This window comes from Spermophilus citellus (genome assembly GCF_964194105.1).
Source record: "Spermophilus citellus genome assembly, chromosome: 1".
Lineage (NCBI taxonomy): Eukaryota > Metazoa > Chordata > Mammalia > Rodentia > Sciuridae > Spermophilus > Spermophilus citellus.
Genome location: NC_138182.1, coordinates 42,350,984 through 42,374,839, shown reverse-complemented (window position 1 = coordinate 42,374,839; position 23,856 = coordinate 42,350,984). Strand labels below are relative to the sequence as shown.

The 23,856-nt window shown below is 33.8% G+C and overlaps 1 protein-coding gene across 7 annotated transcripts in view; it reads right to left on the bottom strand.

The window, feature by feature from the left end:
* Positions 1–1,896: 1,896 nt before the first annotated feature.
* ZC3H13 (zinc finger CCCH-type containing 13) overlaps positions 1,897–23,856 on the bottom strand; it is an 81,554-nt gene continuing 59,594 nt past the window's right edge. For 6 of the 7 annotated variants that reach the window (XM_081298325.1, XM_081298324.1, XM_081298329.1 and 3 more), the window contains 7 exons: positions 21,180–21,283; positions 19,622–20,833; positions 18,154–18,669; positions 14,521–14,673; positions 13,144–13,344; positions 8,850–9,013; positions 1,897–3,531 (listed from right to left, as the gene is read on the bottom strand). In XM_081298325.1, coding sequence (XP_081154451.1) covers positions 3,361–3,531; positions 8,850–9,013; positions 13,144–13,344; positions 14,521–14,673; positions 18,154–18,669; positions 19,622–20,833; positions 21,180–21,283 — 2,521 coding nt within the window. In that variant the 3' untranslated portion in view covers positions 1,897–3,360. The remainder of the gene's footprint in view (positions 3,532–8,849; positions 9,014–13,143; positions 13,345–14,520; positions 14,674–18,153; positions 18,670–19,621; positions 20,834–21,179; positions 21,284–23,856) is intronic. The other variant, XM_081298328.1, reaches the window with a different exon arrangement.

Genomic DNA, 23,856 nt, shown 5'->3' with positions numbered 1-23,856 from the left:
TCCAAGAGGCTTTGCCAATATTTAGACCTGCGCCAAATGATAGCCATGAGTCACATATTTAAAGTGTAATTAATGTCAAAAAATTTTTTAAAAATTCATTTCTTTTCATTCACATTTTCTCTGATAATCTAAAGTAATACCTTACCAACCTCCATTAGTTATTTCTCATCTCTACCTTATGTTTTTTTTTCATTATAATCACTGCAACTTAGAATTATTTTGTTCATATCTGTTTACTTTTCATCTTTGCCTAAGCTATTTAAAGTGACAAAGCCCATAAAAATGCATATGAAGACAACATGATAGAAAACCTGAACAAAGAAAGAGTTTAATACAGTTGGGAAATTATGTCTACAGATTCGTGTCGAAGTTATTTAATAAAACTTGTTTCAATTTTCAAACTATGAATTCCCCCTTCGAAAGCAGCATTACATTCAAAATACTCAACTGGAAAAACCAACCAGACTAATGAATACAGGTAGTTTATTATACAGAGATTTAAAAAATGATAGTAAAATAAAGCAAGTCCAAGTTCAAATTTAAATACAGTATTTTAAAATATGGCTATATAATTTTAGACAGGAAAATCAGTAAAAGGAAACATCCCACTGAAAGTGGGAGTGTCCATAAACCTTTCTAAATAGTAAGCTGAGGTGGAGCTGGCAGCTCTTCTTTGGAGGTTTAAAAACATCATGAATAATAGTTACTATACACCTTAATCATTACTCAATTTGACAGTAAGAAACAAAGCAGGATACTCAGCTGATGACCCAAATGTTCAAGTTGATAAGTCACAAAATCCTAATGTATTCATGGAATAAAATGGGGAAGGACAACATGCATTCACTGGTCAGGTCAGAGAAGTGTCAGGTCATGTTTCAGCATATTAAGTTATTATTTAGGTAAACTCATAAATTTTTGTGAAATAAAGTTAGCTACTGTCAGACAGTACAACCCTTTACTAAATGGTAAGAATGATCAAACAGCTGGCTCAATCATCTGTGTGTTAACTCCCACTTATTTTGTATCACAAACATACTTTTGCTCCTTATTTAGATAACTAGTAGCTTGAATCCAGTTGTTTAATTATGGCAAATGGACAAATCTGATTTATCACTTATGAGATGGAAAAACATTTAAGTATACTAGCAAATAATTTATAGACTGGAAGATGTTTTCAGGAACACAGGTTTAATTGAAACTTTTATTATGATCCAAGAATTTTTTATGAGAAATCCTATAAAAAGATTTGCTTTAGAAAAGCTTTATAGATATATGGTTAGCAATACTGAGAATGGTTGAATTTAAAAAAATGTTAAGATTTAATACTACATTTTCACTGGGAACATGAAGCTCTAAATTCTGTGACCAAATGAACAATGAACAGTTTTAAAATTTTCTCTTGGAATACAACAAAAATTCAAAACAAAAAAGCAACAGACTTAACTGCAGATAACTACATAATTTTCATTCTAAATAATTTTTTAAATATTCCCAAAGCTAGTGATATTTTTGTCATATTCCACAATTCTGGGAAAGTTTAGGACTTTTAAATATTTTTAAGAACTTCAACTCTTTATGCTACAGAAAACAATATTATATACTATAATCAGGAAGTGGTTTCCTATAGGGCATTCATTCTTCAGGGTCTTAATTTTCTTTATTTAAAACATTTCGTAAAGGAAAAGGAAACCAGGAAAATAATGTTTTTCCTTCTCTGTTTGTAATTTTCTTAAACATGCTTTCAGGGCTGGGATCGTGGCTCAGCGATAGAGCGCTCACTAGCATGGGTGGGACCCGGGTTCGATTCTCAGCACCACATAAAAATAAAGGCATTGTGTTGTGTCCATCTACACCTAAAAAAAAAAAAAAATATATATATATATATATATATTTTAAAATGCTTTCAAAGTCACTTAAAAATAAGATTATTTCCTTTGTTGGGCACCTTGTATAAATTAGCTGTTAATAAGTGTTTCTTGAACATGAAATGAACAAAAAGTTCACACTGGTATCATTACATAACTTTTATAGAGGATACAAAAACTACTGAGACAGGTTAATATGGGCTTACAGTTCTGACAAAAATCTGTGAAAGGACATGATCAAATTAAAACTTCATATTGGTTTCCTTTATTATCATTATTACTATTACTACCGTCTGCCCACAAATTTTGCTGCTTCCAATTCATTTCAAATCCTTTTAAGATTCCACTTCATGAGTTAAGCTTGTACAGAGAACAAAGAAGATATGCTGTAGTTTTAAAAAAAAGTAAATCCATTTTACATAGTATAGAGGCAGTTTAACATCATTAACCCATTATGTCTCATCATCCTATATATCGAATGCCTATAAAAATTTACATTGCTCTATTTTATACGTATCCTATAAGATTTTATAGGTTTTTATAAGTGTCCAGTATAAATGATAATGGGACATAATGGGTTAAAGGTTATAGTATTGAAGAATATAATGGTTGGTTTTTAAGCCTATGAACTACTCTTTGCTTCAAGGGGTACTAGCAATATTCGAAGTACATCCTCAAACCTTTTCATACTATGCCCAAATGTCCAATAATGACACAAGCAGAAAAATATTTGAAGCACAAAGTTGTAATGTTGATGATAAATGTTTAGAACATTAGGAGTAAGATTAATGAAGAGCAAAGAAAATCTATAACAAGAAAAGGTAAGGTACATTTATTAAAAATAAAAATAATACACAGTCTCTGAAAACGAATAACAACAAAAACATTCAGAATACAAGGACACCCAATATACACTCAAACAATGCACACATATTACAAAAATCAAAGACCCATGAAGTAATTCTTCTAGAACTTTTAAAAGGAAAAAAAAATTGGCTTCCTCCTCCTGCTAAAGATTTGTCTATAAACACACTATGCTAGACCAGCATTCCCTTTCAAATGTTCTGTACGACATGGTGTTGCACAATGTGTGCAATTACTTTGATGAACATTGTTTCTGATAAAATCATAGTTTCTGTATAGATGATCCAGAATATAAATCAGTGGTTCCATTTCATAAAAAATATTCATAAGCTGGAAGACCAGTGACGACCGTTTTCCAAAATCTTCAGTTTTAACAAAAGGTACAGACTACTAAATCTAGATGCTTTCACATTATTCTGCATGAGTATCAAGTACTGTATAAAAATTAATGTAAAATCTTAAGTTAGCCAAAACTAGTGTCTCTAAAGGTCAAAGTTCTTCTTTACTTCATGGCTGATAAATCTTTTCTGCCTTTGTCACTAATAATGTTTGTCAAACCAAAGAACTTTGAAAAAGAATATGTACTGCTGAAGGAAGATAGTACCAAATGTCATACTGAAGTTCAGTCTTAAGACACACACAGTTCCTGTTGGATATTGGACTGTGATAGTTTATTATCTTCAGTCTTTTCATGTCCTGGAGCATGGCAAATAGTCTTCCGCTTAAATAACCGAAGACTCAATCGTAATAATTCATTGTCTACCATTGGATCATTCGTGTAAGCTTGTTTTACAGTACCCTATTTGGAGAAAACGAAAACAAATAATGGGGAAAAAATGTACATTACTAGTTGATAATAGAAAGGATACATAGGTTAACCTGTACCAAAAATACCAAAGTTATAATAGTATTTAATTTTGAATGGATATTAAGTAACTTTACTGGATTAAAAAGCAAAATTACAAATGTTTCAGACTCAATGAATCCTAGAAAAGAAAAAAGCTTCAGAGAGCACTTAGTTTTATCTCTTGTTTAATGTAGAAATCCTCAACAGTTCCTTACAAGTAATCAACCAGTTTTTACTCAGTCATTTCTAATGACAGAAAAAGAAAAAATATACACTGAAAATTCTATTATTGAATGGAATTTTTTTCTTCATGCAATGGATAAAATCTCTTCTATGAAGTTATACCCTAATTCAATCTTATTTTTATTTGACAAACTTAAATTCAAAGAAGAGAAGAATTATGGCTTTCTTCCTTTTGTTTTTCTGGGCTCCCGAGCTGAATAATTCTTTAAAAGACAGTTGGTCATGAAATGTATGAGGTACTACCACACTCTAAAATGTATATATTATTGAAACCTAAAGTAACATGAGCATTTTTTAAAGTTATTGTCACAAAATTTTGTTATGTCATCCCTAACTATGTGCATAATGAATAATGGTAAGATCTAAATACTACCAGCATGCTGCTATTCCTCTTCTTTTCTAGGATCCTCAAATATAAATTATAATGGTTCTTGGCTCACATTTGTATTCCTTATGTATGTGTATGTGTATGTTACTGAGGATTGCCTCGCCTTGTGCATGCTAGGCAAGTGTTCTATCATTGAGCCACATCCTCAGCCCTTTTCTTAAATTTTATGAGGAGACAGGGTCTTGCTAAATTGTTCAGGCTAGCCTTGAACTTGTGATCCTCTTGTCTCAGCCTCCTAAGTAACTGGGATTACAAGCACACACAGTGGCACCTCACACACCTATATTCTTTTTATTAAAACATTTTATTTTGTAAGTTGTGATACAGTAAAATTAACCTTTTATGTTAGTTCTACAAGGCTGACATATGTGGAGTAACCATGATGACAATCAGGATAGAAAAGTTTTCACTCAAACTCCCTCTGCTTGCCCTTTTGTATTCATATACTTTTTAAAAAAATGAATGTTTTTATCATTTATATGTGGTGCAGAGAATTGAGCCTGGTGTGTCACACAAGCTAGGCAAGTGCACTACTGCTAAGCCACAGTCCCAGCCCCATATTCATACACTTTTTCCAGCTCTAACCTCTGGCTGTTTATATCCTCTATAAACAGCCTTTTCTAGACTATTATATGAATACAGTTTATAACCTTTAGAGATTAGCTCCTTTCCTCGGCATAATATCTTTCAGGTTCATCCATTTGTTAACCGTATTAATAGTGTGATACTTTTTGGTGACAATTAGTAAACTTATTGTATGAATTAGGACATAGTTCATCTATTATCCAGTTTAAAAACACTGGAGTTGGTTTCAGTTTTTAGAGATTATGAATACAGCTGCTATTACTTTTGTGTATAGGTTTTTATATAAAACTAAGTTTTCACCTAAGACAAATACCTAGTGATGGAATTTCTAGGTCATGTATTAAATTTACATTTAAAGATGTTAAACATCTTTTCATGAGCTTAACAGCTCTCCATATGTCCTCTTTGGTGAAATGTCCAATCAAATCCTTTGCCTGTTTTTAAAAACTGGGTTGCTGATTTTTACTGTTAAGTCTTAACAATATCTCTTTTTAATATATTCTGGATACACACCTTTTGTAAGAATGTGTTTTGCAAGAATTTTCTGATTAAGTTTTCTTTTCATTCTCTTTCACAGAACAAGTTTTAAATGTAGAAGAACAATTATCTCAAAATATAAAGTCAATTTTTAAAAATCCAAATTATTTTACTTCTTTCTATTATTATTATTATTATTATTATTATTATTATTATTATTATTGGTGGTGGTACCACCACCACCAGGAATTGAACTCAGGGGCACTCAACTACTGAGCCACATCCCCAGCCCTATTTTGTATTTTATTTTGAGACAGGGTCTCACTGAGTTGCTTAGTGCTTTGCTTTTGCTCAGGCTAGTTTTGAACTTTGGATCCTCCTGCTTCAGCCTCCTCAGCTGTTGGAGTTATAGGCATGCAGCACCGTACCCAGCTTCCTCCCTACTCTTGTTAGTCAGTCATATTTGTGTGGGTCTACTTCTGGACTCTTGGCTCTGTTCCATTAACCTGAATTTCTATTCTTTTACCAGTACCACACTATCTTAAGTACTGGAGTTTTATTTATTTATTTTTAATTTATTATTTTTAGATATATATGATGGTAGAGTGTATTTTGACATTGTACATACATGGAGAAGTACTATAGTTTTATATAATAAGTCTTGAAAATGAGTAGCTCAAATCCTCCGATTTTATTCTTCTTTTGTAAAAATTATTTTGGCTATTAACTTTAACTTCTCATGTAAACTTTAGAATCAGCTTGTCTGCTCTACTTGGATTTTTACTGGAGTTGTGTTAAATCTACAGTTCAATTTGGGTGAGAACAATAATCTTAACAATATTGAGCTTACAATCCATGAACATGATGTTTCTCCAGGTCTTCACTGACTTTTTATAGTTTTTGGAACATAGATCCTGAATGTGTTTTATTATATTTATACCCAAGTAGTTCATTTTTTGAGAGCCATAAAATGAACTGTTTTTAACATTTTGGTGCCTAGGTGTTCATTGCTATAATTGTTTTTGTACAATAAATGACTTTGTTTTCTGTGACATTCTTAAACTCTATTTATTGGTTCTAGGATTTTTTTTTTTTGTAAATTCCTTGAAATTTTTTACATAGCTAATCATGTTATATCTACTAATACAAACAGCCTTATTTATTCCTTTCCAATCTGTATGCTCTTTCTTTTTCTTGCCCTATTGAACTGGCTACAATCTTTACCATTAACTATTACGTTAGGTATAGATTTTAGCTACAAATTCAACTTAAAAAATAGATTAAAGACTACTCTGGTTATCTATTACTTCTTGAGTAACTTTTGGTAGTTTGTGGCCTTACAGAACGCAATCCATTTCTTTTATGCACATTTATGTGCATACATTTAATCATAATTATCACCTAATTATCCTTTTGTCTCAGCCTCCCAAGTAACTGAGATTCATGTAACCATGATGACAATCAGGATAGAAAAGTTTTATCACTCAAACTCCCTCCGCTTGCTCTGTGGGATCTGTAGTGATATCCCTGTTTCCATTTCTGATACTAATCATTTGTATTTTCTTTTTTGCCTTGACAGTCTAGGTAACAAATTAATGTGCTCTCTTTGTATCTTTCACCTCTTTCTCCCAGGATGCACTATAAATTAGAAGCTTTAAAATTCATTTTTCTAAAAAGAAATGATACCAATATATGTGTCAATAGTTTTTACACTATTTGTCATCTTACAAGAGACTACTACTTACCCTGATAAATGGTCCTGTTATATACTTTTTTTCATAATCATAGAACCTAAAGGTTTTTGTTAGCATTTTGAATAAGGCTCTCTAGAACCTGTAATAATATTTTTTTAGCTATGTCTCTTTCTTTTAGCTTTTGTACTGATATTTTAACACTGAATAATGTGAAAATCTGCAATATCTTCTTTAGATGGATCATTTAAGACATTTATAATGTGCCATTGAAACTTTTTATAATGTGTCAAATGTTAACTGTCTTGTGCCTTATACTGAAGGATTATAAGGTTCTGAACAAAAGTTTTCCATGAGAAATTTGCAGAGGTATTTTTGGTTATTACAATTTTTGACAAGCACCATGGCATGTTAGAAGAACTAACAAATGTTCTAAAATACATTTTATAAAAAGACGGCAGCATATGGAGCACACCTGTAATCCCCGGAGCTCGGGAGGCTAAGGCAGGAGGATTGCAAGTTCAAAGCCAGATTCAGCTACTTAGCAAGGCCTTAAGCAATTCAGCAAGACCCTGTTTCTAAATAAAATATACAAAAAGGGCTGAGGATGTTGCTCAGTGGTTAGGCACCCCTGGATTCAATCCCATGTACCCACCCACCCCCCAAAAAGCAGTAGGATTCTAATGAGATTGTAAACCATACTGTCTTTCTCAACTGACATTCCTTATCTGAACCCAAAAGCAAATGATGTGAATAATAGTTCTCAATTTAATAGTGAAGATGGTGGTAACTGGTTATCATTTTAGGTGTGTAATATAAAAAGTGATTCATTCCACACATGTTTAGGGCATGGGAAGCCTAATTCTCTCAGAGAAAGTTCAGTTGAGAAAGGCTGCAGAGAGAGATGGGCATCCAGGCAAAAGAATGAGACATAAATTGCATTATTTAAGTGGGAGGGGGAACAGAGAATGATTAAAACAATTATCAAAAGTAATTTTGAAGTAGCCTTTAAGTGGAGAAGACTTGGTAATTATACAGTCTCAACTTGATTTTTTAAAAGCCTATTATTCTGCATTATCTGTTTTCAGATAATTATCTTGTTTTCATAAATTAGATCATTCCCAAAAAACCTGAGTATTTTTCTTGAATCAAAGAACCTTTTCTTTAGTAATGGTATACATCCAAGATAATCTGTTTTACCAACAGCACAAAGTTATTAATATTTTTCTAACTTTTTAAGATTAGCTTCTTTATCATACTATTCATGCCTACCACACCCACATCCAAAATAAAACTCCCAGTTTATTATTTATTTTTTTGATAAGTGAAGGATTTTATTGGGCCAGTTTATTAACTTTAAAAAGCCCAAGATGTTTTCAATTCCCTTCTATATCTAAACTTACTTTATTTTTCTTACTTTTCAATTCTTAATTCTTCTGAAGCAAATGCTTAAACTTAATAACTTCCATTTATTTCCTTCTCTTCCAACTCAACAATTTCATAAGCACTCTTCCTATAAATATTCTCACCTCTCTTTATCTGGGAATTTTTGTTTTTTGATCTTCCATTTGAAAAAATTTCTAATATGTCTGCTTCTCTAACAAAGCTTTTCACTTATGCAAAATATTTATTCAAAGAATATTTAACATTTTTATGCATGAAATTTTGAACAACAAATAATTATTTTTCAAAACAACCACTAATCAGTTGTTATTAAAGTAAAAGTACTATATATTTTGGCAGAATTCTTTCTTTACACGTGTAAAAGACTAGGACATCAAACTTATAACAATACTGTAGACTGCATTCTCATTTTAAATTAATCAAATGAAAAATATGACATTTATACTATTTACTTTGTATTTTTTCCAAGGAAATAATAGTACCTTTTCATTTTTAACAAGCTGCTTTCGGATTGCTGAATCCCGTCTGAAGCACAGTGCTTTACAACATGGACCAAGATCACTGAGAAGACTTGCTCTTTCTTCTTTTCGTAGTAATGCAGCCATGTTGAGAGCCCCCAATTCATGCTCAAAAAGATTGTCTGCATCTTTCAATACAAATAAACATGCATTAAATTTTCCTACAGTAGGAAAGTGTTAGCAATGGCTTAAGTTTGAGTCTATGACTTATCAAAGTTAGCAACATTGGTGAAAATTATTTTATATCAAAGGCAACATATTCTCTGCAAAGAACCTTCAACATATAGTATGTGGCTGACTTAAACAAAAATAAATATTCTGATAGCTGCTTTAAATTTGCTTAAGATAAAAGCAAACATGGGGAGGAGAATGTAGACACTGATTACTGACTATGACTGAGAAGAAAAGTTCAAGTTCAGAATTACTGAAATAAAATTCAGTATGTTGCCTTCCATCAACTACAACTTAAAATTATAGATTTCAGCACTGTAGAACAGCAAGATTCAAATGTAATAATATTCAAGATGTGACTTCTAAGAAATCAGCCCACAGAAAATGATTAGATGTTAGACTACCTCTAAGTTACTACAAAAACTTGAGACAATGTATTAAATTAGTAAAAAGACAATTTTAAGTCACAACATACAAGGGAGGGAGAAAACACTTAACACTTAACAAAAAGCAGAATCAAGAAAATATTTGATAAAAATTTATTGTATTAAAAAGGAAGTAAAGAAAGACAAAAGGAAGTAAAAATAACAAAACAGAACCAGTCAGTAATCAAAATAAAAGAGTAGCCAAGAGTTATTACAAAGGCATTAGGTACTGCCTCTATTCCTAAGACATGATCAAACAGGTTGCTATTAGACTCCACAAAAGAAAGCAGTAAATGGCATTAAAGTAAAACCAAATAGGATAAATTTGATACAGAATGAAAGAAGCTGCATTACACAGTTCATTTGAATTTTCTGAAATGCAAAATATAAGCAATGAAATTAGAAAATTAACAAGAAACTACCTTCATGCAACACAGTTAAGAGATTTGCACCTAGTTGATAGGTATATAAGTATAAATAAATATAAACTAACTCAAAACTGGTTCCCACACTCTGATGTCTACTTGAATCACTTGAGAATTTTTTTTACTAATATACTTATCAGACCTACAGAATCAGAATCTCCATAGTTGGGCCAAGATACTTTAAGAGAAAAATAAGGGATTCCTCAGATGATTCATTCTCTCTCTCTCTCTCTTTCTTTCTCTCTCTCTCTCTCTCTCTCTCTCACACACACACACACACACACACAGTACCCATAGGTATTTGGACACAGACACATACACCACACACACACACACACACAAATATTCTCCATTCTACTACAATCACAAACAAATGAAATCTGCATTGAGCCCACTTTCTTTTTTGAAAACTGCCTAGTGGGACAGATGTTTTTAAAAATTTTTTTGTTGTTGCTAATGGACTATTTATTTATTTATTGTGCCGAAAATTGAACCCAGTGCCTCACACATGGTAGGCAAGTGATCTACCACTGAGCTAAAACCCAGCCCAGTAGGACAGATTTTACTGGCATCCTTGCTACCCTTATTCTGTTTTCAGACAACAAGATGTAAAACACTTTCTTTTACATATGTAAAAGACTAGGAAACCAGTACACTTTTTTTTTGGCGGGGGGGATTGAATGGAGGGGTGATTATCCACTGAGCCACAGCCTCACCCCACTTTTAATTTTGAGAAACGGTCTCTTTAAGTTGCTTAGAGCCTTCTTAGCTAAGTGACTAAAGCTGGCTTTCCTGTAAACTTCTTTAGAGTATAACATAGCTAAACTTCCTGTCTGTTCATGGTTTTGACAAACTAAACACAGACTAAACTAAAGGTAAAAATCTAGATGCCCCTCAATAGATGAATGGATAAAAAAAATGTGGCATCTATACACAATGGAGTATTATGCAGCACTAAGAAATGACAAAATCATAGAATTTGCAGGGAAATGGATAGCATTAGAGCAGATTATGCTAAGCGAAGCTAGCCAAGCCCTAAAAAACAAATGCCAAATGTCTGCTTTGATATAAAGAGAACAACTAAGAACAGAACAGGAAGGAAGAGCATGAGGAAAAGACTACAGTAAACAAAGACGAATGGGGGGAGAGAAACGGAGAGAGAAGGGAAAGCACATGGAAATAGTAGGAGACCTTCAATGATACATAAAATTATAAGAGGTTATGAGGGGCAAAGGGGAGGGAAAAAAAGGGAGAGAATTGAACAACAGCAGGGGAGGTAGAGAGGGAAGATGGGAGGGGAGGGGAGGGGGGATAGTGGGGATAGGAAAGGTAGCAGAATACAACAGTCACTAATATGGCATTATGTAAAAATGTGAATATGTAACAGATGTGATTCTGCAATCTGTATTTGGGGTGAAAATGGGAGTTCAAAACACAATTTGAGTCAAATGTATGAAAGATGATATATCATGAGCTATGTAATGCTTTAAATAATCAATAAAAAAAAGTTCATTTCATGAAAAAAAAAGTGCAAAATAATTGGGAAAGATTAACTGAGAAGAACTTAACCATATTGCAATTCATAAATCTAGATGAAAGCAAGTTCAATTTTAGCACCCATGTTCAGTTTTCTGCTTTAAACCTAAGTTTGTTTCTGTTTTATCTGTTTTTAAAATTACATAGGGCATGAAGATATACTCTCTTCAGTGTTGGGGCACTGAAATAGATGAAATGAATACAAACATGGGTATCAATTATTTTGCAAACAGGTACTGGATATTTTTTATGTGACAGGCATAGGTATATGCAATGCATAAGTAGTATAAAGTAGTATATAAAGAGAAAATTAGACACTGATATGGTAATAAACGAAACTAAGTCCCATTCCACATGAAATACAAATTCAGCATCCTTTATCAGTTCTCTAGTATCACTGTTAGGGAATAGACAAACATAAATGGTAGGAACACAAGGTTAAGAGAATCATTTTATAAATTGGGACCACTGTGCTGACCCTTATATGCTTTCTGTTTCAAGAAGCAATTTACCTGTAGCCCTGCATGGCCTCAGTGGACAGACTATGTCACATTCCACAGTAAACTACCTGTTCACTGCAGGAGAAATGCAGAACCAAAATAATGTGGATAAGAGGAATCCATGTTACCCTGAAGAAGACTTTTGTGACCAGATCCTAAAACTCTAAGAGATAAGGATAGCTCCTCCTAACCATAAAATCTGTAAGAATGTATGGTTAAGAATCCAATTAGAACTGCTCAGCATGGGCCAAAGTGACCTAGAGCTGCCATGACAGTGGAGACTTGAAAGTATGATGTCACCCTGCTGTCAGTCAAAAGTCAAGAGGTGGACCTGCGCAAGGCTCTCTGGAAACTTCCCTGGGGTCCCCAACAAAACTGGAGTGCAGGGGGGCTGGGGATGTGGTTTAAGCAGTAACGCGCTCACCTGGCATGCGCGGGGCGCTGGGTTCGATCCTCAGCACCACATAAAAATAAAATAAAGATATTGTGTCCACCGAAAACTGAAAAATAAATATTAAAAAATTCTCTCTCTCTGTCTCTCTCTCTCTTCTATCTTAAAAAAAAAAAAACCAAAAACTGGAGTGCAGGAGAGGCACATTGTCCCTCTCTGAGAGGACCCACTCTCTCTCTTAAGAGTGTCCTCTTCTCCTCTTTTCCTGTCAATAAACTTTCCCCCTTTTCCCTTTAGTAAATTCATTCCTATTACTCTAAGCAACATTTCTGAAATCTTTCTGACTAGATCACAAGAGTAGGGGTTTGAAAGTAGGTCTTTACACTGCCTCAGTTTCTCAGAAGGCCTCAGTTTCTCGAAAGGCCTCAGCTATGTAACACCACCATCACAGCAGCAAAAATTAGGAGAGGTCTGATTGTTAAGCAACAATCAAACCCTCCTCTTACAAACAGTTCATAGTTTCAGGTCTTACTTAAGTCACCATTAAGTAAGCCCTCTATTAAACTTTGATAAGAAAGTTTATTTTACAACTTTTGTAACTTCTCTGTAGAATTAAATTTTCCTCAAAGAAATTTAAGGAATTTTGACCATGAAGATTAAATTAATGAATATAAATGATTGCTCCAAAAAACAAAAACCAACAAAGAAGTTCCTATAGTGTGAGTACTACATGACAACTAAACAGAATTCTTTTCAACAGCATCCTAATAGTTACAACAGACATTACATAGTTAAAGTAAATGGAATTACCTTTGGGTTTTTCTAAAAGTCTCTGACATGTTTCTTTGACTTTGGTAAAGAGCTCAGAACCTGCCAGCTTTTTAGAAATCCCAACTCTTAGCATAACAGCTCCAGGTGTGAATTTTAAGAGTGCAGCCCCAGGTTCTCGTGGTTCTTTTGGATGTTTTGGCATAAGACCAGACCAATCCACATCTATCACATCTAATGGATCTGTAAAAAATTAAAGAATAATACTTTTCTTTACATCAAAAAATAAAGAAGGCTTAACTACAGAGAAATAGATTTGGTCCTTGGTAACCATCTATGGATTCAACTAACTATAGATAATATATATATATATATATACACACACACACACACAGAAAAGTCTGAATTGAACATGTACAGCCTTTTATTTCCTTATAATTATTCCCTATACAATACAGTCTAGCCACAAACTATAACACATTTACAGTTTAGTAGGTATCAGAAGTAATCTAGAGATGTTTTAAAGCATACAGGAGGACGTGGATACGTTACATGCAAATACTGAGCCATTTTATATAAGAGAATCGAGCATCTGCAGATTTTGTGTGCAGCTCATGATGTCAATCTCCAATGGATATGGAGGGATGACTGTATAAATCAAGTAAGCACAGCTTTAACTCATAAATAAATAAAGTTATTTTCTTAAAATTTCAGCTTTCTCATAAAAATGAATATTTAGAATCTTAAAACTCTCCACCAAAAGAAAACAGGTAAGCTAACCCTACAAAATAACTCATTTAAAAATTAAATGAGAGATTACCAATGAAAGAACTCCATTATTTCACTAAGATAAGGCCTGATATTTTGAAACTTGGTACCAGAATCATATCAAGGATTAAATCTAGGAGCATATTTAGTTTGCCTGTATGCACACATACATACATTATAGAGGAAATAATTGATTATGAAATTTCTTTAAGAATCAGACAGTGACTATTATTAACAGTGAGAGTGAATAATCCATCAAGAAGAAACAGCTGAAGAAATATAATAATGTTCTATTTAGAAATATCTAATACCAACAAATGACAAAGATAATAATTATATCTTCCACATTAGTATGAAAATTTGTGAAATACGAGCAGAGAAAAATAAAAATAAAAATTTTGTATTTTACATAGCCAGACCCAGTACAGACCCTTACTATTATTTAAACAAACAAACAAAAAAGGTTGGGAGTACTCAGAAACAAATTGATACAACTGAATGATAATGTCAAGGAATGTTGTTTCATGGGATAGTTACTTGAGTAAGCTCTGGCAATGTATAAGTACAATAAATAAAAATAATAATTACTGAATTTAGAAAACTGAAAGAAGTTATAAAGACTGCTCAAATACCACCTCTGCAAATGATTACCTGGCATCTTCTCTTCATCCTGTTGGTCCTCTCTCTTTTCTGCATCACCTGCCAGAATTTCATCTAGTTCATCATCACTAATTGGCTCATATCCTTCTCCAGCACCAGATCCTAATGAATGTGCATCATCTAACTTGGATTCATCATCTCCTGCTAATACACAAATTCATTTCATGTTAAAAAAAGTATTTAAGGGAAGGGATGCCTAAATCAAACAAAAATGTAAAGGCTGTACACACTGTAACAATGTGAAAAGCATTTGTTTAAACAGAAAGCTATCTTTTTAAACTAGTCAAACACTTCATAGTTTCAAAAGCAAACTACAAAATAAAACTGAATTAACTAAATTTATTTTAGTAGTTAAGAACACAAAACGAACAGCAATTATTAGATAAGGTCACAATTAAAATATCAAAAATAAAAAGATACCACTAATACACTAATATTGATTATGTGTATTGTTTTAATTTTTGACAATAAAACTTTCACAATCAGAAAAATCTTCTAACTTCAAAAGACTGTAATAATTTCTTTAGCTGAATAAACTCATTATAAAAAATAAAAAAATAAAAAACTTGCTTTTTTTTTTTTTTTTTTGTGGGGTGGAACTAGAGATTGAACCACCAGGCACCAGGAGTATTCTACCTCTGAGCTACATTCCCAACCCTTTTTATTTTGAGACAAGTTCTTACAAAATTGCCCAGGTTGGCCTTGAATTTGAGATCCTCCTGTCTCAGTCTCTTGAGTAGCTGGAGTTACAGGTGTGTGCTACCACATGCCTGGTTCGTTGCAAATTTACTTTAAAAAGATATTTTAAACTTAAGTCTTAGTTCATGATATTTTACTCATTATAGAAAGAACTTTCTAGCAGTGAGGTAAAAATGTGAAGTATTATTAATTCTCTTCCCTATCCCAACATTTTCATCTAATTAATGAATGCTATTTTAGAAGAATGCTATAATATAACTTAAAAATATTTTTGCTGGTATTTCTACTTTTCTCAACTAGTATGTATGCTAAACTTTGTCTCCTGGTGAGTTAGTTAGAAGTTTACTCCCCAAATTACTAAGTATGTTCAATGTTTCTACTGGCAATCTATATACTTTATGGAATCTAAAACCCTTACTTTTGAATGGCAACACTATGGTGCATGGGTATGAATGTGCACCAAATAAAATTTGAGGCTATGAAATGTTTCTAGTCATTCTGATAATTTTTTGTTCTATTAAATTCTATAAAAATTTCCCCATATCCCCACAAATTCATTTCTAAGACAACCCGTTTTAATAACTGGTTATATAAATATGTATCTAAACATAAATGTAACAGCATTTTTAAATTTTTAAGCTTATACGACTCATTTTCCTACTTTAAGTGAACACATGTATCATACAGCAGATGATTTACCTCTAAATGTCTATGCTGTATTATCTGTAGTTGCAACTAAAAAAATGGTAAACATTTTAGGAATGAAGGACACTGACACACAAGAGCTATTATAATAATTAGTTCAATATATCCCAAGGTTGGGCCTACATCAGAATCACGGCTCATGATATGAAGCTATTTATACTTAAACTTGAGATGAAAACATAATATGAAAAAAAAAAACAGTAGAAATGTTTAAGTCAAATAGAACAAAAATATGTATAACAGATAGCATATGAGATGTCTAATCTGTTTTTAAAAGTCGTGGATTTTACTATAGGCCAAATGCTGTCACGGCAAATTAAAAACAAAAAAATCATAATCTTAGTGCTTGGAAATAGGAGGTTATGTTAGAACAATGATTTAAAAACTGATACCAGAAATGGAGAGTCTTAGGAAGGCAGAAATTTCAGGAGAATTCTCAGAGGGGCCATTATCCCTATTAACCTAGGCTATAATTCACCAAGAAGTAAGATGTGGGGTATACATGTATAGACACAACACATCTTCATTCATCAGCTATTGATAAAAAGGAGTACAGTACAATGGGGAGAAAAATCATAAAAAATATTACAATACTGTATGAGAATACTATAAAAGATGTACAAACAAGGTGCTGTAAGAATGTGAAAGTGCCTTTTGCACAGGTGGCTTCATAGAGAAAATAACTGAGACAAAGTCTAAGTAAGGAGGAGATGATGTAAGTGCAAAGGTCTATCCGGAAATGGGAAGAACAGGTACTAAAAAGGGATAGAGAAAGGAAAGGCATGAATCAATTTGTCTAGTTTATTGTAGGCAAATATTCTGAGACAGTACATAAGCAGTAATTTTTTTTTATTATTTGTATCTGCCATGTGATAGCTTTTGGCCTATAGTTTATAAAAGTAGATCCTTGTATCTCTTAGTTATCTGATTAGATATCTCAGTTTACCATCTGTTTTATATATATATCTTTACCTTTCCCCCAGTTCCAATTTGGCTTGACCAAAACAATTCTACCTTAAATTCTTTTTTTTTGGTACCAAGGATTGAACCCAGGGGCGCTTAACCACTGAGCCACAACCCTAGCCCTTTTTTGGTATTTTATTTAGAGACAGGGTCTCTCTTGAGTTGCTTAGGGCCTCACTAAGTTGCTGAGGCTGGCTTTGAACTCAAGATCCTCTTGCCTCAGCCTCCTAAGCCACTGAGATTATAGTAGTGCACCACCAAGCCCAGCTCTACCTCAGATTCTTTACATTACTGAATATAACTAAACTAATCACTGTGATTGCACTCCTACAATTAAAGCTGGAGTATCCTTAACCTGATAATAAAAGTCAGTTTATCTAGCAAAGTGGTAGTGAAGAATGAAGAATAGAGGCAGTATAGAGTAAGGTTCCACAGAACTAAGACTGGCTCAGACTGGGCCAAAGTGTTCATGCTGACTTCTCTGCATTCCTGTTCTAGGACTGAGGAATGGCAGGAGGGCTCTATAGTTGATCTGCCATTAAATGCAGTTTTAGCAAGTTTTATTATTTCACATATTTGTTCTCAGTTGCCCTAGAAAAGAGGAACCTCTAATAGTTATGTGAATCCTTCTCTGAACTAAAATGTCAATTTTTGTGATTTTATTTTATTCTTAACATTTAAGAAAAAAGATGTGATGGTTATTCTTCAAAATCTGTGGACATTGTACCTAAGCAATGTTTCAATGGTCGGGCATAAACAGAACTAAATATTCATTCTTCGATCTCTTTTTTTAAAAATTGATTTTGTTTTTTAAATACATGACAGTGGAACGCATTATAATTCTTATTACACATGTAGAGAACGATTTCTCATATCTCTGTTTGTAGATAAAGTATGTTGACACCAATTCATGTCTTCATACATATACTTTAAATAATGATGTCCATCACATTCCACCATCATTGCTAACCCCCTGCTCCCTCTCTTCCCCTCCCATTCCTCTGCCCTATCTAGAGTACTCACTTTTTATTTCAAGAACTATTTCTTTTATTTCATTAGGATTATTTTAACCCAAATTTGTACTAAAGGGAAAGACATATTTTAGTATTACAGGAATTTCCCTTATGAATCTACTTCCTCTAATGAAATCAATTTGCCTTTCAAAAGAAAATATTTACTTCACATGAAATTGGAAAAGGAATGGAGCATATGAGATGTCTAATCTGTTTATAACAGAGAAAAGGGTGAGGCACTCACCTTCTACACTCTCAGTTCTCTCAGCTTTATTCATATCTTCAAATCCTTGGACAGATCCCAGTTCTTTATCCATTCTTTCTTTATCCAAAGTTAGAGTGTCTCGGGAAGCGGCTTCCAGGTCTCTTTCATGTTCACTCTCCAGTTTTGCTTCACTGCGTTTCACAGACTCTATCTGAGAAGAAATCTCAAAAGTTCTATCTCTATCTCTGTCCCTTTCAACAGATTCAGGAATTAGTCTCTCTCTTTCCCTGTCCAGGTCTCTCCTTTTGTCTCGCTCTCTCTCTCTTTCCCGCAATCTATCTCGATCTCTGTTTCGTGGCCAGTCTTTATCGGCTTCTCGGTCCCATTCTCTTGGCCTTGTATCCCTCCTCTCTCTCTCCCGCTCTCTATCATGCTCATATCGATCTCTTTCTTGAAGCCTATCTCTGCTATCAAAAGACCCAGATCTTGAATGGACTTGCCGATCTGACTCAGGAGAACTTCTTCTTGAACTATGGCTTCTTGAATCCTGGCGATCTATAATAAATATGCCACATACAAAAATTAACAGGAAACAGAAACAAACACTTCATTTTAGAATCTTTTAAAGTTACAATTTACTTGCCAATATATTTTCTCAATATTTTCAATGTTCTATATACTCTGTACATTCTACATACACATTTCTCTACATATATATACAAAGAACTCATTTTAGGGACAAATTTCTCTCTCTCAAGGGGTTAATCAAAGTATGTTTATAAAATTTCCTTGTCAGCCGAGTACAGTGGTACACACCTCTAATCATTCCTAGCAACTTAAAAGGCTGAGGCAGGAGGATTACAAGTTCAAGGCTAGACTTCAGCAACTTTGTGAGACCTTGTCTCAAAATAAAATATTAAAAAGGGCTGGGGATATAGCTCAGTGGTAGAGCAGCCCTGGGTTCAATCTCTAGTACCAAAAGAAAAAAAAGGTTTCCTTGTCTATTTCCAGTACAAAAATATCTTGAAATATGTACATAAAATGGTTAGATATTAATATGTACTTAATTCTTTGACTTCTCTTTACTCTCCTATCTTATTTTCTGAGGCAAAAAGAGCAGTACTGGCTATAGAAAGAATAACAGGAAGGTTACATTTGCAAATGTTGATATAGGACTGGAGTAGAGAGCCTTTTCACCAAATCATATCATTAAAATCCTAACATTAAACTGTTAATAGCACTGAATGTATCTCTATTATAACATTGGTCTTAAAGTGATAATGGAAGAGATTTTAAAGGGATAATGAAAATAAACGATGATTTCTTAATGGGATGAATAAGCCTCCTCCCACACCAAGTGCCACAAAATTAAAAAAAAAAAAAAAAGATTAGCCATCACATTAAAAAGCATGTATAAAAAGTAAGTAGGCATTACTTTAGCATTATAATTTGTATAAAATATACTAACACAGGAAACAATGACTAGATCATAATTCAATTTTATTACCTGAAGAAGTACTTCGGCTAGGCTCTCCACGCTTTAACTGGTCAATCCTAGATTTTCTCTCTCCTGTGATTTCTAGACTTTTTGTTTTTTCTCTATCTCTTGAACCACTATGCAGCACTCTCTTTCGACTACCTTGGTCATCCCCACTTCTATGGGCAGAATCATTGGATGGAGAGCGCAGACGGCCAGAGGTGTGACTACGATTACTCCGATTGCTCCCAAGGCTGCTGCTCCTCTTTTGATCCACTGGCTTTCGATGTGGTGTATCTTCTATGGTTACATGAGGTGCCTCTACTTTTTCTGCTCGTGTCCTATGGCATTTTCTGTGTGACTCTTCATTGGCAAAAGTAGCACTGGTAGTGTTGGTGGGGTTCGCAGAGGTGGAAATGGAGGTGGAGGAGGCAGTAGCAGCAGTAATAGGAGTAGAGGCAAGAGCAGCAGAGGCAGCTGTACTGGCACTAGCCAAAGGAGGTGGAGGAGGGAGAAGAGAAGATAGAGGAGAAGGGGTACTACCAGGAGTAGCAGCAGAGGCAGCATGCTCTGATTCTGTCACCTCTGTACGGTCAGGCACATCCTCATCAGACCAGTCACTAAAGGCTGTATCTTCTTTCTTCTGAGGATCCTCTAGCATACCATCCTTATCGTTGGAAATTTCAACTAAATCCTCTTTGGTTGTCATAGGGGGAGTTCGTGGCCCTCTTTTCTTCTTATTTTGCTGAGTTGCTTCTTCATCAGAAATATCAGAATCACCTTTGGATCTTTTACGTTTTTTTTCAACATTTTTCTTCTTCTGTCCTTTTTTAGGGGAGAAGACTTGACCATCTTCAGATGTTGTCTCAATGTTACTCCTCTCTATTCCAATATCATCCTCTTTCTTTTTCTTGATAGGTTTCTTCTGAAGTTTTGCTTTTTTCTTATTTTCCTCATGAGCTCGATCAGATGTGTCTCGATCTTCAGACGGGTGGTGGCCAATCATGTCTTGTGTACGTGCTCTTGAGCTTTCCAAGATTTCTGTCTGTTCTCTCTGCTTTTCTACAGAAGAAACTTTCTCTTTGAGTTCTTGCTCTTCATAGCGCCTTGAACTCTCTTTTCTTTCTGGTTTACGATCTTCTTCTTTCCATCTACTCTGCCTATCTTCAGGGAGGTGTGATGGGCTGAGAGAACGAGATTCTTGAGGTCGTACAACCTGGCTCAAGAGTCTGTGTTTTTCATCTATACAAAAAGAGAAAAATAATCACATATTCACTAGGTGAATAAACACTGCACATTACATTTAAATAACAATTAGACAATCTCTCACTTTTCATCTGAAAACTTTTCAAATGACAGACAAAAGCCTACTATTTGGATTTAACTACAAATGGTAGGAAAAGACAATGCCATTGTGATAAATGATATACTTCTCAAACATACTTTAATCACATAAGGAAATATTTAGAGGCAGCAGATCCAGAAAACTTTTCAAAAAATCTTAATCTGTCAGTTCCAATCAGTGCAAAGAATGATCTCATAGTAAATGAGTATGAATACAGAGACACAGAAAACAAAAAGTGCTCACTTTTATCATCTCCACTGTTGTAAGTGTCACTATCAGGAGAATGTTCACGCCGGCGCTTAGGTGACTGCCGAGGACTGGGACTCCCTTCATTTCTATAGCGCTTCCTAAATTGGGCAAACAAATACAACTTATAAAATTCTAAAGGGTGAAGATTTCTTTACTATGTTTTTTATTAGTATATTTTACTATAACTTATAATTATAGGAAAGCAATATTGTCAAAGCTGTATTATACAAAGGGTATTTGGTATCTTTAATAAAGTTCATTACTTCATTTGCTAATACTTCAAATTGTAGATTTAAAATACATGGCAACATTTCTTTCTTTCATTATTCATGGAAAATCATTCAAGTGAAAATTGCCATATTTAAATACTGCAAAATGATAACATACAGTTTTGTGAAATCAATAAACTAATGTACCCTCTAATATAAACATTAACCAACTTTACATTCTTATGATATAGAAATTACTTTGTGCAGGGAAAACAGGTAAGAAAATCTAGTATTATTTTTGGAATAAAAAAGCTATGAGTTCAATTTATAGCCACATTACTTATTATGCAGCCTTAAGTAAGTTCCTTAATTTGTCATCTGAAGTTAGGGAGAAAATAGCTCATTAAACTGCAGTGAAGTATACATTAGTTATATCATAAGCCCAGTGCCGGGCATATTATTTGTACATTGTAAAAAATAACTTCCTTTTCCTTTCTTTGAATTAAAATCACTTGCTTGGTGATAAGTAAATAATTCATATATTCATTATATTTCTTTTTCCTTAGTTGAGTTTAAAATAAATACTGATTTATTCATCTTGGTTCTTATATTATTCCAGTATTTTCTTACATTTTTGTTACATTTGGACTACTTATTTTTTATCAACATTGTTTGTTTATAAACATTACAGTCAAAAGTTGAGAACGATGCTGCAGCACATCTATTGGGACAGCTTCTTTTGAGTGACCAAGTGAAGAAGGCAGTCCCAGGAGTACTGTAACAACTCACAGGCCTCAGCTTGTGCAAGTCCTTATCCAAAGCTTCCACCATCAATTGGTGGCCTACTTCCTCACTCTTTAAATCTGGGCAGGACTAGTGACTTGCTACATGACAGAAGAATGTGGTAAAAGTTACACTGTACAAATCTGGAGAGGACCCAAGAAGCTTTACAGAGTATTCGATGGTTTGGATGTGGTTTATTCCCCAAAGGTTCATGTATTAAAGGCTTGGTTCTCCATGTGGTAGTGCTGAGGTAGCAAAACCTCTAAGAAATGGGGCCTACTGCAAGGTGATTTAAGGTGCCCCAAATGCCAGGTGATTTAAGGTGCCCCAAATGCCAGACAGGTGAGTAAGGACACCTTGAATCATCTGGGTACGATTGAACTTTCAGGTCAATTGTAGACACACAGTTATCTCAAGAAGGACCAGCAGAATATACTCTGCTAAATCCACATAAAATCACTCATCCACAGAATCATAAGCAAATAAATGGTGGCTGTTTTAAAAGACTAGCTTTTGAGACAATTTAACACAGTAAGAAATAACTGATTGATACACTAGAATAAAGTGAATATTTGAAGTAAGATAAAAATGATTCATAAATATTTTTATGAAACAAAATTAGAGTAAAATGAATACTATGGTAATGCAGCAAACCTAAATAACTTTTTTAAAGTGCTGGATAAATTCAAACTACTGAGATGAAAGTACAAATAACAACTAAGTTAAGATATTAATATTATTTAACTAGTTTTTCTTATTGGTTTGTTTGACTCCTAAGTTTCTAGGGTCAGTCCCAACTCTTGGGATTTTCATGGCTAATTAGTCATGAAAAAAAAAAAAAAACCAGAAAAACTGTTGCTTATTATAAGCAGAAATGAGAAGTATGAAAAAAATATTAATCAAAGCAGAGAAGTGGAGAAAAGACACATAAAGATTTGAGAATTATAATTATAGAAGATAGAGAGATGTAAAAGTCAGAGAGAGAAGAAAATATTATGTATGTTTGCCTACATGTGATAAAGGAAGAATCTCTGAAGCTCATTTTAATGTAAAATTTTTAATATGTGGGGAGAGGGAAGCAGGAAAGTAAGGTAGAGAGTACATTACAGTAAATTTTGGTTGCAGATTAAAGAGCAGAATGAGTGCCAAGAAAATATCTTTTGGCCCTAATAGTCACATTCTGCTCTTTAATCTGCAACCAAATTTTTTTGTAATGTACTCTCCACCCGAGGTTCCACTTTGGTGCTGAATTGTACCCCAATAATTCAGAAAAGCAATGATGGAACTGGCTTAGCCAAGAACTGTCTACTCCTCAATCAATGAGAGCCCCAATACAAAGAGGACTGCTAAAGTAGGTACAATTCTAAGGCCAACAAAGGCATCATTTGGAGACAAATTTGATGAGACTATAATCAGCACAGAGGGAAACAGTGGAGAGAAATTATTCCTATAATAACCTGGTTAGAGCCACATCAGAACAAATCAAAGCTAACCCTCAACTTCCCAGATACCTAAACAAATAATTTCTTTTGATGAAGGTGGGGAGAAGGGTGAGGGGGGAGAGAGAGAGGTGAGACAGAGAGAAAGAAAATAAAGAAATAAGGAAGGAAGGAAGGAAGGAAGGAAGGGAGGAAGGAAGGAAGGGAGGGAGGGAGGGAGGGAGGGAGGAAATGTCCTCA